The 15,188-nt window shown below is 32.5% G+C and overlaps 7 protein-coding genes across 7 annotated transcripts; 3 read left to right on the top strand and 4 right to left on the bottom strand.

Moving 5' to 3' along the window:
* Positions 1 to 576: 576 nt before the first annotated feature.
* On the top strand, positions 577 to 1,600 carry PHYBLDRAFT_163534 (hypothetical protein; the record flags this gene model as incomplete). Its single annotated transcript, XM_018434816.1, has 5 exons — positions 577 to 638; positions 755 to 878; positions 1,008 to 1,064; positions 1,101 to 1,170; positions 1,539 to 1,600. 5 exons carry the CDS (start codon positions 577 to 579, stop codon positions 1,598 to 1,600), a joined length of 375 nt encoding a protein of 124 aa, XP_018296461.1.
* A 489-nt stretch (positions 1,601 to 2,089) lies between these two features.
* PHYBLDRAFT_140507 (hypothetical protein) lies at positions 2,090 to 2,892 on the top strand (the record flags this gene model as incomplete). The annotated part of the gene is made up of 2 exons (XM_018430415.1): positions 2,090 to 2,149; positions 2,728 to 2,892. 2 exons carry the CDS (start codon positions 2,090 to 2,092, stop codon positions 2,890 to 2,892), a joined length of 225 nt encoding a protein of 74 aa, XP_018296462.1.
* A 542-nt stretch (positions 2,893 to 3,434) lies between these two features.
* PHYBLDRAFT_140508 (hypothetical protein) lies at positions 3,435 to 4,878 on the bottom strand (the record flags this gene model as incomplete). The annotated part of the gene is made up of 4 exons (XM_018430416.1): positions 3,435 to 3,682; positions 3,882 to 4,102; positions 4,178 to 4,610; positions 4,686 to 4,878. The coding sequence occupies 4 exons, from the start codon at positions 4,876 to 4,878 to the stop codon at positions 3,435 to 3,437; spliced, it is 1,095 nt and encodes a 364-aa protein (XP_018296463.1).
* Positions 4,879 to 5,429: 551 nt separating this feature from the next.
* On the top strand, positions 5,430 to 5,942 carry PHYBLDRAFT_140509 (hypothetical protein; the record flags this gene model as incomplete). The annotated part of the gene is made up of 2 exons (XM_018430417.1): positions 5,430 to 5,693; positions 5,862 to 5,942. 2 exons carry the CDS (start codon positions 5,430 to 5,432, stop codon positions 5,940 to 5,942), a joined length of 345 nt encoding a protein of 114 aa, XP_018296464.1.
* A 232-nt stretch (positions 5,943 to 6,174) lies between these two features.
* PHYBLDRAFT_163537 (hypothetical protein) lies at positions 6,175 to 7,759 on the bottom strand (the record flags this gene model as incomplete). Its single annotated transcript, XM_018434817.1, has 6 exons — positions 6,175 to 6,238; positions 6,332 to 6,353; positions 6,643 to 6,799; positions 6,823 to 6,940; positions 7,019 to 7,211; positions 7,654 to 7,759. The coding sequence occupies 6 exons, from the start codon at positions 7,757 to 7,759 to the stop codon at positions 6,175 to 6,177; spliced, it is 660 nt and encodes a 219-aa protein (XP_018296465.1).
* A 75-nt stretch (positions 7,760 to 7,834) lies between these two features.
* On the bottom strand, positions 7,835 to 10,666 carry PHYBLDRAFT_69637 (hypothetical protein; the record flags this gene model as incomplete). Its single annotated transcript, XM_018442137.1, has 9 exons — positions 7,835 to 8,006; positions 8,066 to 8,195; positions 8,262 to 8,457; positions 8,922 to 8,968; positions 9,053 to 9,269; positions 9,672 to 9,676; positions 9,936 to 9,978; positions 10,159 to 10,257; positions 10,481 to 10,666. The coding sequence occupies 9 exons, from the start codon at positions 10,664 to 10,666 to the stop codon at positions 7,835 to 7,837; spliced, it is 1,095 nt and encodes a 364-aa protein (XP_018296466.1).
* A 1,007-nt stretch (positions 10,667 to 11,673) lies between these two features.
* PHYBLDRAFT_157550 (hypothetical protein) lies at positions 11,674 to 12,650 on the bottom strand. The gene is made up of 2 exons (XM_018433635.1): positions 12,617 to 12,650; positions 11,674 to 12,369 (listed from the first exon to the last, which is right to left on the bottom strand). Exon 2 carries the CDS (start codon positions 11,947 to 11,949, stop codon positions 11,737 to 11,739), a length of 213 nt encoding a protein of 70 aa, XP_018296467.1. The 5' UTR covers positions 11,950 to 12,369; positions 12,617 to 12,650; the 3' UTR covers positions 11,674 to 11,736.
* Positions 12,651 to 15,188: the final 2,538 nt, after the last annotated feature.

Below are 15,188 nucleotides of genomic sequence, written 5' to 3' on the forward strand. Positions count from 1 at the left end.
GAAAATTCCTAAAACTTCTCGTATGTCTTTGATTTTTAACAAAGAATAAAACCATGATCATTGACCTAAGCTACAAAGAAAGAAAAAACTAAGCAAATACAAGCATCATTCAAAGAATAATGGGCAACTAAACAATGTATACCTGTAACCCATGAATAAGAGTTAAACAACGATCCTTGACACTAATTGTAAAATTATAAGTATTTATAACCATCAGTGAATATATTTACAAAGAGACTTGTATACCTACGGCCCATGATGTAGAGCAGAGCCATAAATTTTGGGCTTAGGGATTAAAAGACTAGACAAATAAAAGCGACAGGTATTAACTGCTTAAAGAGTCATGTATACATATAGCCCAAAATAGGCAGCGGAATATTGATCGTTCGCCCTGTTGGTAAATAGACTAAAAAAAGAAAGCCAACAATAAGTATATTTTCAAAAAGAAATATATACCTGTGATCATGAATAAATATTCAAAACTTGATCGTTGGCTTAAAATATAAAAAAAAAAGCTAGACAAAATAATAGTTGATAGCTAAATACTAAACGAGACATGTGTATCTCATACCCTGGATGTATGGTGAAACCTTAATCGTTGGTTTTGACTATGTCAAGATAACTAAAAACAACAACCAGTAAGTAGATGCTCAATATATATATATATATATACTGGAGAACCTGGACGGGCAACAGAGGCTTTATAGTTTGGCTTTGACTGTGTAAACACTAGAATAATCTAATTCATAGTAAGAAAATATTTAAAGAGCTTTGTATACCTGAGGATTTTTATGGAGAGTGAAACCTTGATCGCTGGTCTTTGCCGTAAAAAGTATGGGAATATACAGCTTAAAGTAACTAAAGGCTCAAAGAGACTTGTATGTCTATGACTGTAGGAAAATGTCGGAATATTAATCGTTGGTCTTTACTATGAAAACACTAGAAAAATACACCTAATAGTAAGTAAATTCTCGGAAATATATATATACCTATGGTTGGAGATGTAGGTCAAAACCGTGACTGTTGACATGAGCTGTGAAGATTCTGGACATATAAAACAGGATGTAAGTAAATGGTGTAATAAAGATGTATGTCTGTAGCCCTGGATGGAAATCGGAAGCCTAATCGTTGGTATGAACTGTGAAATTACTAGAAAAATTAAAACTGATAGTAAGAACATATTCCAATAAAAAAAACCTTGTATGTCTATAAGCCTTGATGGAGACTAGAGCCGTGAGGGCTAGCATAGAATGTAAAAAAGAAAAAGAAAAAAAATTAAATAGATAGAATCAGTAGTAAAGTAATATTTAAATACACTTATATATCTAAGACGTTGAATTAATAACCGGATCTTGATCGTTGACCAGGACTCTAAAAACGCTTGATAAATGTCATTGGCTGTGAGAAAGTAATCTAAGAATCTTATATACCTTTACCCAATAATGTTGAGTGGAAACTTGATAATGACCAAAGACTTGATCAATGGACTTAAATGTGCAAACGCCAGAGAAATTCAGTCAATATTAAAAAAATAAAAGGTACATGGATATCTTCAACCCTTCCCGGAAAGCTGAAGCTTGATCGTTGGACTCGGATTTAAAATACTAATCAAATATAATCGATAATAAATAAATGTTCAAAATAAACGGTGATACCTGTGGCTCATGGTTGAGAGTAGGAAATTTATCCCTTGACCTATATATTAAAAGCAATAGGCAATAGCAGCCGGCAGTCCTAAAAGGGCAATTATACTTGAATATCTGTGAACCTGGGTGGAGACTAAACTCTTGAACCTTGGTGTGGACTATGGTATGACTAGATAAATATGATGGATGACAGAAAGATATTCAAAGGAGGGTGTACGCCTGTTACTTCGACGAATAGCAGAAACTTGATCATCAGCGTTGACTGTAAAATTATTAGACAATTTCAACAAGCAATGATTAACTATTAAAAAAAAAAGCATATATACCTTTTACCCCAGATGAGCAGCGGAATCTCAATTAGTAGCCTTGACTATGAAAAGACTAGACAAATATAGCAGACACCAAGCAAATGCTCAAAGAGGTATATATACCAGTAACTCTGCATGAATTATGGAATCTTGGGTGTTGGCCTCAATTGTGAAAAGACTACCGAACTAAAGCTGGTAATAGGTAAATACCCAAAGATACTGGTATACCTAACATCACACCACTGCAAAAAAAAAACATCCTATAATAAAATCTAAAATATCTGTAATAGCAGACTTAAATATAATAGGGGATTTCATTATCTCTTCGGATAGAAATTCAGATTATGATTCGTAAAGGGGGTTTTTAAATGGTAAAATGATTGGCTTAGAAGAACCTGAATAGAATTAAAATGTGTAGATTTAACCTGAAGAAAAAAGCTTTTGGATTGAAATTGAGGATTGCTCATTTTGACGTCTTGAAATACTTAAAGCAAGAATTTGTCAATTTATTTGCCTGTCTTACATATTTCTACTTTATATACAAGCTTTAATAAGCAAAATTCCCAATATAAGTGATAGATATTAACATAATCGTATATAATAAAGTATCAGGTACAAGAATAAGACGTTTAATTAAAAAGGGGGACTCAATAATTTCCATTTTATAAAAGTTTTCATTGGCTACATGTTTAAAACCCGCCATCCGAATCCTAATCTGAATTTCTATCCGAAGAGATAATGAAACCCCCTAATATATATAACTATGTTTTTAGTTTAACAACCTCATCTTCATCATTGATAAAATTGTGAGAGCAAACTTGGGTAGCAACATTCGTCAGTTGTTGGACAGAAATCTCACCAGCCTGTCTGAGAAACCAGCTCCCGATGTTGTTGCGTTATGTTTCCCTCCGTGGACCCTAAGAGATGGGCCACAATAAAAATAATAAAAATTATTGTTTATCTCATCTTCACAAACTCAATGCTGACGATTTATATACAGGTAGTAATTATTTTGTTCTGTCCTTTTTTGTTATCATCATTTATTTTTCTTTTTCTGTTTTAAAAAAGAAAGAAAGGATATTTATTATTGTTTTTGTTAAGCGTAAAGCTTTTTTGGTAAGGCAATTACCAGTTTTTTTAGACAAGTCCTGTTGTATGATTAGCAATTGCTACTTCTAAAGAGATTCTATGTATAGGCAAAATTGAATGATAATTTGACGGCGAAGGTGTTGAACCATAAATGGCAACTCCGTCTTTCTCTTTTAATTTATCTGCAAGTAAAGGAAGTCAGTTGACAAACGCGAATACATGTTGATTATGATGAGTGGAATTGGTTTTATAATATGACTATGTTGGGGGAGGAGTAAAGGAATGAATGGATATACTTGATTTGACAAGTCAAGGTTGTTTCTGTACTTCTATCACTGCCAGGAAACAATGATTGCACGTATGATCCGCGGCCAGTCGTTCAATTATTGCCTTAGTACACTTGGCCAATATTGTTGATTGATTCCAACTTTATAATCTGATCATTGGCAAAGAATAAAGAGGCGGCAGAACTTTGATAATGGACGAGATCGGGGGTGAGGTATGCAAGTTTGTAGTATTGCAACAAGTAGGGATAATCAATATCACCCATTGAAGAAGGTTTACTAACTGAAAGTGTGAAGGATGTAGACGGGAGAGGTTCATTGCCAATGATAATAATTCTGGTAGTTTCAGAAGAATCTACAAATGCTTACAAAATTAATGGTGGTTGAACAAGTGTGGAGGAGGCAGGTAGCGAGGTTAGGACAGGTGTGGATAAACAGACGAGTTTGGAAAAGACAGGAAGAAAGGGAGCTTGAGTGGGACATGTAAGAGCAGAATTGACAAAATCACTTTTTTATATCTTCAACAAAGCATCTCATAAACGTGGCTTTAAAACTGTCCTTGCCGTTTGTACTGATATTCTTGAGTAGGTCATTGTATCTCTCGAATATAAAGAGCCAATAACTGTACACTGGTCCAAAATCTAGAATAGTTTCTCGAAAACGAGGGTTTAGGTGCATGTTACAGGTAAGGATTGTGGCGGTGTAAATCTTGTTGCATTTTTCACAAAATTGTTCGAGATGTCTATGGGCGGTATTAATATCATCAAATGTAATGCTGGGTATTACGAGGTGACGACATAAATAAAAAAAATAAATCCAGTTAATGAAATGCAAGGATGGGAGCACATACTTCAACACCAGAGGAGAATACACCAACACCCACGATTTCCACTCGTCTGCTTTCATAAATGCAAATTTTCTGCCGATTTTGCTTCTCAATGCAGTAAATCCGCTGGTCTTTCTGACAGCTGGGATGTTGCAGGCAACCATCATCAATGCAGCACGAATCACTTCGCCAGCAGGAAACTCGAATGCTGGGACTCTTACTCCACGATGCAGCTGTACAAATTCATCTACCATTGGCTCAAGATAGTTATTTATTTCGTCAGTTTTGGGCTCCTTGGGACCAGGCAAAAGTCCTACAAGGATAATGTTCTCAGCTTTAAACCACCCACTAAAAGGCAAGTTGTTGGTGATCACGTAGCAAATTTCGAATAGCACAATAAATGTTGCGATGAATCTGTGTACATGATTCTCAGGCATACTGCTGTTTGAAAACATATCTACTTTAAAATAGAAAAAAACTAACACTTTTTTTCCTCTTTTTTTTAGGTTTTTTCTTCAATTTTTATACGAACATTCAGTGTTTACCTCTTCAACTTTAATATCATCAATATCTTCGGCATTCTCATTGCTCTCATGCTCAACGTCAATTTCATTGAAATTTTCATCGACCTCACTGTCGACAGAAACATTGACAAATGACATAGGGGAGATATCAGATGGGTAAGTCAGACTGACGTGCATGAACTTCCGCAGATCCATATTCATGAATTACAATAGCTACAAATATAGAATATAATACGAGAGTCGTTTTTTTTTATACTCAAATAAATATGACTTAAAATCTGCATCAACGTTCATTAAATGTGTCTACGCACCTGTGTTAAATATAAAATCTGTTAACATATAAAAACGCAAATTTTATACCTTGAATGCCATACACATTTCACTTCTAACGGCATCTTTTAAAGCTACTTTCTTGCTATAACGATGGGAAATTCTCTTTGGTACTAGAGTGTATCCCATCATCACTTTTAATGCATTCAGTGCAATGACACTCTTCAAAATTTCGTTCCATTGTAGAAGACACGACAAGTGTGTTTCTTTACCAATGGAATAAAAGGGAAACAAGTGCTACATGTACTTTATTGACAAAGTCTTTATAATAATAAATAGAATAACTTTTGTTGCTTGTTATATCCGAGCCAATATAATACAGTAAAACTGTGTTTTCAACTTGTGAACATGGAAAACTATCCCACATTTTCAATTGTTATCAAACAACTGTGCGCATTGTAATTTCTACCTTTTTTTTCAGTATGATCCGTTCTCCAACACAAGCAGTTATGACAGCTACGCCATTGAACATTGATGAGGGTACCTTCTCGATATCTAACCGCCCAATTGCTGGAATGGTGCAGAGCTACAACCATATGCAGCCTGAAGTAGAGTATGTTTTGTCTTCAGTCATGGAAGAGAAAGCTTGTAGACACCTTTCGTATAAACTTCATAAGGAAAAATCCTTGCCGGAAAAGTTAGCCGGGCGTAATCGGTTTTCTCGTCGTCGAACAAGAAAGATAAGAGTAAGTATAATCCACGGCTTTTGTTCAAATAATTTTAACATTTTTTTTTTCTTTTTACAAAGGAGTGTCATTTTTTTATTTAGAATTCCTAATTGTTGATATTATAACACAGATCAAAGAATACTTTAGCAAGTTAAAAGGACGGAGAAATGATCAAAAAGAATAAAGGTCATTAGCTTTTCCAAGTGTCCAGCTATTCCAAGAAACGTCGAACTTTTGAAGGAGAAAAAGGTGCGTGTTGTTGCATAGAATAACACGCGGCAGCAATAAAAAAAAATACAGAGTATATAGTATTTTATTGATTTTTATTCATAGTTTTGAAAGATGTGGGTTGAATCGATAAAAGATGATGCGGTAGTAATGTCGAGACGGGAAGTAATAAATAAATAGTTATTTTATTTTATTTTACTTTATTTTACAGCCGATTAATGAAATATATATATATACAAAACAATTATTTAATTATATAACCTTGATTGTTTTATCCACGATTTTTTTCGTTGGAAATTGTAATATCGCTCTCTGTAAGTTTATTTTGATAAAAGCTAAGAAAATGGTGAGCATTGGGTATTAAATATACAGGTATTTTGTCTTTCATACTTTTGATAAAAACAATAAAAATAAATAACGGTTTTTACTATTCGTTGATAATAGAATTCACTATAATTTTAAATATTTGATAAAGAAGTAATGCTAAAACCAGAGAAAAATAGAGAGATAAATAAAGGCAAACCCTTTCGCAGTCAAAATAACTCTTATTATAATTATTTATATAAGTAATATAAATCATTCTATTTTTTTATTTTTTCATGACTACTTTTCTAGGCAGTGGGATGACTAGGCGCTTTTGGATCCCACCCTGGATGTTGTGCGTAGTCAACGCGAAATACGAATGCAGACGATGCACCGGGATGATGCACGCAATACTCTTCTTAATAAACCCACTCACCCACAAATTCAGACCTTATCCAAATAACGCTTAATTCTGACAGAATGGCGTCACAAATCTTTTTAAAAAACCAAACGTTGACACTTTTGATTCTACCAATCTTGATGACAAGTAAATATGTATTCAATCTGACCAGGGAATTTGGAGATGTCGTCAACTATCCTACCAAAAAAACATAACCCGCACAATTGAGCTGCGACATTTCTTCTGTTCACTAAAGAACTCCTGGCCAAGCAACGAAATATTCTTCATCTTCTGAATGCAAATGTTTACCAGCACATTCTCACCAAGTGAAATACTCCCCACGCCGCAGAAAAAAAAAGTATTCTGGTAAGCCTTGACATAGAATTTGAATAGCCATTAAGAGTAATCATACTTCATCGTATTCAAATGTTGTAACTTCAATGGCATGGTAGTTGGTGGCGACGCCTTAGTTCCGATTACATTGTACCATAGGCTGTTGACGACTTGCTGGAACATCGGGAGGCCGAATGGAAATGCAGGATGATAACCATTATCAATACACTGAAGACACGGTATATGAGATTCAGATAGCACTTGCGCGACGCCTTAGGAAATTCTTATTATACGCAGCAGAAGATTAATGGAATATACAGGAAGAAAAGTGTCAGTGAACGCATTCTCCAGAAAAACGCTCATTAATGTCACCTCTAGACCATTACGGTAGTTTGTCTTGACGTTTTTTTAACTTATACTTGTATATCTTAAGGTTATACATACAAAATGTAAAGACCGGACCAAATTCAAGCATCAACTCACACAAATGCATATTTGGTGTGCTACTGCTTTTTTTTTCGTAAATACTCTGACATTATTTCCCAAATTTACCAAGGGGCTGGCCTGTGTAGTCTATATGTAAGTACTTGTTCAATGGACCTTTCAACTTTCGGCATGCCTTAGCAAGATTGGTCTAGGTATTTTAATCACTTTTGGGCAAAAACTCCTCCAACACCACCAGAAAATGCACCAGACACAACGATCGCCACTCACCTGCCTTCATATATAGGAACTCAGACGCGACTTTTTTCGAATAAGACGGTATATTCAGGAGGAAGAGGAATATCATCAGCAAAGCGTTGTATACGAGCAATAACATCAGTGGAAAAATACAAAGTCGTTTCAAACACTGACCATACGGTTCGCTATCACAAGAAATATGTTGTGCGTGATATCAACAATCATATAAGCGATGCAACTCTGAAAACTGCATGCCGTTCTGCTTCTCCAAATTTTCTCTTTCTACATCTGAGTCTGTGCAAAACCACATATTGTCATATATGGATATCGTCTCTTCTGTCCGTGATGCCCAGTTTTCATTGTCACACCCAAAGTAATTAATCTTACTTGATGCAGTAATCACGGAGAAATATCGTTTGCATTTATGGCAGCCATATGTGTTTACATGACATGTTCTATGAATCCGGCAGTATTTCTAGCAGCATGTATCTCGGAAGCGACATACATGATAGTAGTATAGACAGTAGTATCATCAGGGAACTTGGTAGTCTCCACAGCTATACCACCATAACAGTCTACCATCCCATCAACAAATGTTTCCACAAATATGTCCATCTAGTCGCCCTCTACTTCCTTTGGACCAGACATGACATCAACGAGGATAATATTTTCTGGTCTCATTTGGTCTTCCTTGGGGAAATTGCTGATAAGTAAGTACAAAGCACCGCCTGTATAAGTCCGGCCTTCAAACAGCTTAAGCCAATATACATTCAATGTCAACATGAGAGAATGGGCATGATTTACAAAGGTCCCGTCGGCTTCACCGAGCATATCAGTCTAAATTGCATCATCGTATACGTCCGTCATCGTACTTTCTATTGTTTTGCTTGACCCCTAGTGCACGATTTACTCATCTGACTTGACTTTGTGGAAATGTTGTGACAAGATATTTTCTCAGTAAGCTGTAAAGAAATACCATGAGAGGGACTGGCTTTTCAATTGTTGGATCAACATACAGAGAATAACTGTCATAGATAGATGGGGTGGAATATGCTTCTCGGAGGAACAGTTGGATTGATGATACCCTGGCAAGTCTATTATATCACGTTTGATACAGATGGTGTACTTGAAGACGGTTTTTGTCACAAGATCGAATCCAGACATGATTTTCGATACATCAACAGACATGTGGATCAGTATCCTTCTCATAGGTAACAAGAAAGTATTGGAATAATTTCAGTGTTGTAGATCCTCCCTGCTTGAACCAAGTAAACCACTTAAAAGACAAAACCGAATAGAACCATAAGTTGAATTGCTTGAGACGTGCCATTTATTTTCAAATATAGGCCTACAGAAAGGCAAGTGTTATGATAAGTATCATTATTATCTGTAATATGATTCATGTATATTTCTTTGTTCAATAGGTGCATACCTGAATCCGTCGTATCTTTAAATACTATGACACCAACAATGTCAGCTTCATTCTCATTGTTGGACTCCTCACTTGAATCCGGATAGTTATTGTCAAATGACGATAGTGGTGTCTCAGTATCATACTCTTCTTCGAATTGAAAAGGTTTGTCTTCTCTTAAAAAAAAGTATACTATGTGTGGCGGTTTCAGGAAATCTAAAAGAAGAAGTACCTTTATCTACAATAATAAAAATAAAAATAAAATATGTTTTATACGATTTTTTTTGGTCTTGGTTATTGAGATATATCAGTTTATTATCAATGTAATTAACTCTACTAAGCTTACGGTCTCTATTAGTAAGAATTACAAATTGAATTCTATATATATATTTTAATATAATGACAATAAGGGTTTTACTAGCTATCGATGCTTCACAATTCGTTGCAGCAATGCTTTAACTGCTATTCAAATAATGTTCAATAAAAAAGTACAACACTTGTTGGGTGCCTTTAATATTTTTGAGTAAAATACTTTTTGGTGTAATAATCTTGATTAAAATACTTGTGAGTAAGATTGATCATAATATTATAAATATCATTATTAATTGTACATCTATCACACTAATTACTTGCAAGTTTTGGTCAAGTTTCGACAGTCAAACATCCGACCTTTGTGTTAGAGCAACCCTTTCAATTTAAATATTTAACAAAAAAAGGCGTTGGTATATATATATATATACATATATAATATTAATTACCAAAGTACGGAAATAAACGATAATTATTATTAAAACGCGAGTGTAAAGTAGGCAGGGAAAGTACTCCAAGGAACATCCCTAAGTACGCATTTTACTCTTTCTTAATGATATAGCTCTGGATACCAATGAGTTTCGTTTTATATTACCAGCCCAAGGTATTATAATGGACGCCACAAGTACTTTGTAACTCTAATATCTTGAATTCAAAAAATCAAATAGTAACCACGATAGTACTTGACAAAACCGTGTATATATTTGACAGTATAGAAATACTTATTTGTTTTTCTCTATCATTATGTACTCTTTATATTAACTTATTTTATTAACAGCTTCTATTGTATTTAATTTTAAAGAAAAAAAACAGAGTACTTGTGTGTGATACCCAGAGTCAGATATACTCGACATCTTCAAGAAATTATACTTATACAGTCGAATATTGTTTTTCATGCTAATTGAGCCTCCACAGTTCTAATTAAAGCAAGAAATATTATATTTGTTTTCAGATAGGCTCTTGTAGAGAACAGTAAATGTAATTGCGAAAATATTTACAAGGCAATTAGCAAGAAAAGTTTCATATTTATTTTACAGTTTTCAATGAACCCGAGTTGGTCGATATACTTTACATTCAAGTGGCTGCTGAAGAAAAAGAAAAAGAAAAAGAAAGGTGTATTTTTATACTAATGTGTCTTACATGACATGGAAATAAGCACTGGTGCAAATCATTAGGAGTACTGCTACTAAACTTTTCGACTAGTTGGCAGATGGGTATACATAAGAAATTATCGGTTTTGGTCATAAATAAATGAATATGGTACATCAAAGGATACCATTCTGCGCACACACCCGCACTCACGCAAAACAATCGGATCCAGTACATAATCAAATAACACTGGATTTATAGGTTTTTATATTTCTTACCATTTTATCATTTTTCATGAAAATAATTAAACTGCCAACACAAAGCAACTGCCGAAAAAAACAAAATAATATTAGTACAGTTGCACCTAACCAAAACTCATATACCACTACAGTCCTCATCGTCCACCATAATAGCAACGATTTTGCTAATATTGAAAGGCAATTAGTTATTCCTTTCTTTTATATTGTTTATCCACGCACACAAACGCCAACTGTACCAAGAATTAATTTGAGTTGGGTGCAATTTTAGACAATTCAATTTCTTTGTCATTCTTTCTTTCTTTCTTTCTTTTTAAATTCAGTGCAATAGATCTCTGATTCCTAAAAAAGGATTAGAGAACACATAGAAACACCTATAGAAACAGATGATTTTTTAACATCAAGCAAAATACATCGACTCTTGTCCAGGGTGAAAAAACGCGTGATGAAGGATACAGATGAAGTATAGAATAACAATAATGAGAATAAAAAATGGTTGATACCTTTGGTGTGCGGGATGAGGCCAAGGTAATTTGATTGACAATAAACGTGAATGAGAAAATATTTGGGAGTTATTGGAGTCTCACTTTGACCTCCATGTGGTCGATGGTTTTAACCTCTTAAAATACATTACCATTGTTGTATAACTTATTTATTTTTATTACTGTTTTGTAATCGTTCCAAATTCTATCTACACAAAGAATCAAAATGGGGAAAAACATCGTTTAATTGTTGTGGCTCAAAATTTAAATATTATTTATTTATTTATTGAGCTATGTCATACGGGGAATAAGCCAATCGTCTACCTCTCTTGCGATGCGTACTGCCTGTTCATACATATTTTCCCAGGGGTGGAAAAATCTTATACTTTACTTCCTTGTAATTTTATGATTTTCTGGTTCTCTTCCTTTTTAAAAAAAAACCGATTGACTTTCTGTGGTGAAACTACTTATTCTTAAGTTCTTTACAAAACAGGTTTAACTTATTGTGCCATCACGGATACTATTATCACTCAAAATAAACTCTTTTCACAATAAAAATTCATATTAGTTAAGAATATTGTGTCTTATTTTTTGAACCATTGTAATCACCGTGAATTATCCCAAGCGTATATAATGGATAAAAGCCCTTTATTTGTAAACAAAAACTTGCCCCACCAATAAATTGGCTTTCGTTTCTGGTATGTAATGCACCTTTATCATTACTCAATCTAACATGAAATGGAAGCTTTTCTTTTGTACATATGCTTTCTACAATAGCCATAAGTACAGACGCTATTCTTACCACCTTTTTCTCATGAGTATTAAACCTTTACAGTAAAAGTATATTTTTCGATCAAGGTATATACCAACAAACGAAAATTAGTTATCATCACTGCACACGCCTACTCTTCTTATTATTCACTGTTTCAAATATATATATATCGATTATTCCTATTTTTGCCAATATATACTACAGGGAGCCTAAAAAATATATAAAATAAAAAATCATAATAATGTGGCTTTATCATACAAAGAGAATGCGAGTAATTGTTTTCTAGTTGATACATATCAAAACTTGCTCGTGGTCTTGGTGAAAGCTTGCGCTTTTAACAAATATAATATATTTTTGGAGATGTTCTTGGTAAAATACGTGTGTGCATACATGTGCGCATGTGTATGATTGTAGTAATTTCAATTGTAACTTTCATGGCAAGTTAATGTGAATATGTATGGTTATTGAAAGAGATGCACACAGAAGAAAAATAAAATAAATAAATAAATAAATAAATAAGAGTATTATTTTTGTTTATTCTGCTTGAAAAAACAACCCCCCATCCTCATTCCTCAAGTGGAATCATTGCACCAATGACTGCATTGAAAATATTTTTTTACAACTTTTCAACCTCTTCACAAAAAATATAAAGAATATCAAATATATATATATATACCTCTTATAATTGAGATTATTTGAACAATCTGTCGCCTCGGTTAAAGGGCACGCAAGATACCAAAAAATAAATAAATAAATAAAAAATATTGGCTTCAGTCGGCATTTATAATATTATTTTTTTTTTTTATTTTTTTTGAGAAATCAATATTTATTCAAAAAATAAAATTAATATAATTCTACTTTTCTCGACTTCTACTGATTGTATTTGTACGCTTCTTGGCTCTATCGATAGCTAATGACGAATAGTAACTGAAAAGTGGTATTAGAGGCGCATTGTCGGTCTTTGGAATTTTTCGGAGTTTGAAGCATGCTACGATTAGATGGTCGCCGGGATTTGGTATAGTGCGCAGGTGGGTAAAAATTAAAATAAATCAAATATTTCCACCCTAGCCGAATATCATATATATATTAAAAAAAATAGAATTTATCTAAAAAAATTAATATGTTTATTCACAATTTTTTTGAAATGCTAATTTATTATAAATATAATAAAAGCATTAAAATAAAATATAAATAAATAAAAAACAAAATAATAAAAATAATAAAAAAATAATAAAAAAAAAATAAAAAAAAAAAAAACAAAATAAAAAAAAATAATAATAAAAAATAAGAAAAAAATATAAAAACAAAAATATAAAAAAAAAATAAAAATAATAATAATAAAAAATTAAAAAAAAAAAAAAAATGTTCATTTTATACTTCAGCTAAATAGTTTATTTTATATTAATTTTTTCGTTTGCTATACTATAATAAAAAATATACTCTAGAACTATAATATCTCTATTTATATTTCATTTCTTGAGATTTTAACTTTTATAATAGTCTTATTATAACAAGCAATCATAAACCTTCCCTTAATATGTAAACAGACTTTTCCTTTACATCTCTTTAATTTAATAAACAAATTATTAAAAGAAGAAAACTTATAACAGTAGTATTATACTGTTGTTTTATTACAAAAAAAACTGTCAAACATTATTTTGATGAATCCGTACAATCTGAAAATAATTAACCACAATACCTTCTTATGCGCAGTAATATCTTCCTGAGCATTAACCAAAGTATAATGACTTTCCTTTTATTTAAATATAATATAATAGCTAATTCAGATAATGCGCAGTATTACTTTAGAAAACTATATATGACAATTCAATTCATATCCATAAAAAGTATCTTTAATCCTATCTTTGATTTTACATATACCCCTTGATTCCCAGTTGGTTTGACCTTTTGACTTTACTATAGTAAAAGGAAGACCAACCCAGATCGGGAACAACAAAACGACGCAAAAAAATCGAAATAAAAGAATGCTACCATGTAGGGTCGAACAGGGGTGCTCAGAACCAAAACAAAGTGATAACACTTGAGCTATGCAGCAACATTTAAACATTTTTCATTAAAATCAAAATATTACCGTTGCCATCAAACATATATATATATAAAGATTATAAAAGAGTTGTGAATATATATAAAATTAAAGATTAAATATGATTAGAGTATGTAACTTATATTTGACGAGATGATTGGATATGACTTGGATATTGACAAGTGTGAATATATATAATGTGATAGATCTAATGGTATTGACTAATATCAGAGACAGATAAGATATTATAGACTAATATTAGTATTAAATCAAATGTTATTGGCTAATATTGATTATATATTACATTTTATTAACTTATATAAGTAGTAAATTGGATGTGATAAATATATATATATAATACAGATTGACTGTTATTGATTTACATATATATCAGATCAGATATCATTTATTTATATATATACTAGATTGGTAGTATTCAGCTTATATATATATGAGATTGACTGTTATCCACTTATATATATATCAGATTGGCTGTAATCCACTTATATATATATCAGACTGGATATCATATGTTTATATATAATGCAAATCACCTGTCATTAGCTTATATATATGCAATTGGCGGACAACAGCTTATATATATACCCAATTGGCAGTCAACAGCTTATATATATATACCCAATTGGCAGTCAACAGCTTATATATATACCAGATCGACTATCATCAGCTTATATATATATCAGATCGGCTGTGATCCACTTATATATATATATCAGATTAGATATCATATGTTTATATATAGTGCAGATCATCTGTCATCAGCTTATATATACCCAATTAGTGGACAACAGCTTATATATATATCAGATCAACTACTGGTTTTATCCATTCAATTGGCGCCTATTTCCATCTAATTAGCATCCGTTTCCATCTAATTAGAACCCATTGACATCTGATTGGCTTCCATAGAAATTGAATTTGCGTCCATTACCAACTGAATTGGCTCCCATTTCCATCTGAATTTGCTCCCATTGCCATCTGAATTTGCTCCCCCCCTTTTACTATTGGCAGAAGGGTACATGGCACTCAAATTTTTTATCCTTATGGCTTACAATTTTTTTATATAACCTTAGTATTTTTTTTTGTAAACGTCGTATTTTTTTTATATAACTGCCATATTTTTTACATAAGTGCCAAACGCCTAATGTAATAGCACTTCAATATATGTAGATCTTTCTACAAA

Source organism: Phycomyces blakesleeanus (genome assembly GCF_001638985.1).
Source record: "Phycomyces blakesleeanus NRRL 1555(-) unplaced genomic scaffold PHYBLscaffold_3, whole genome shotgun sequence".
In the NCBI taxonomy this organism is placed as follows: domain Eukaryota; kingdom Fungi; phylum Mucoromycota; class Mucoromycetes; order Mucorales; family Phycomycetaceae; genus Phycomyces; species Phycomyces blakesleeanus.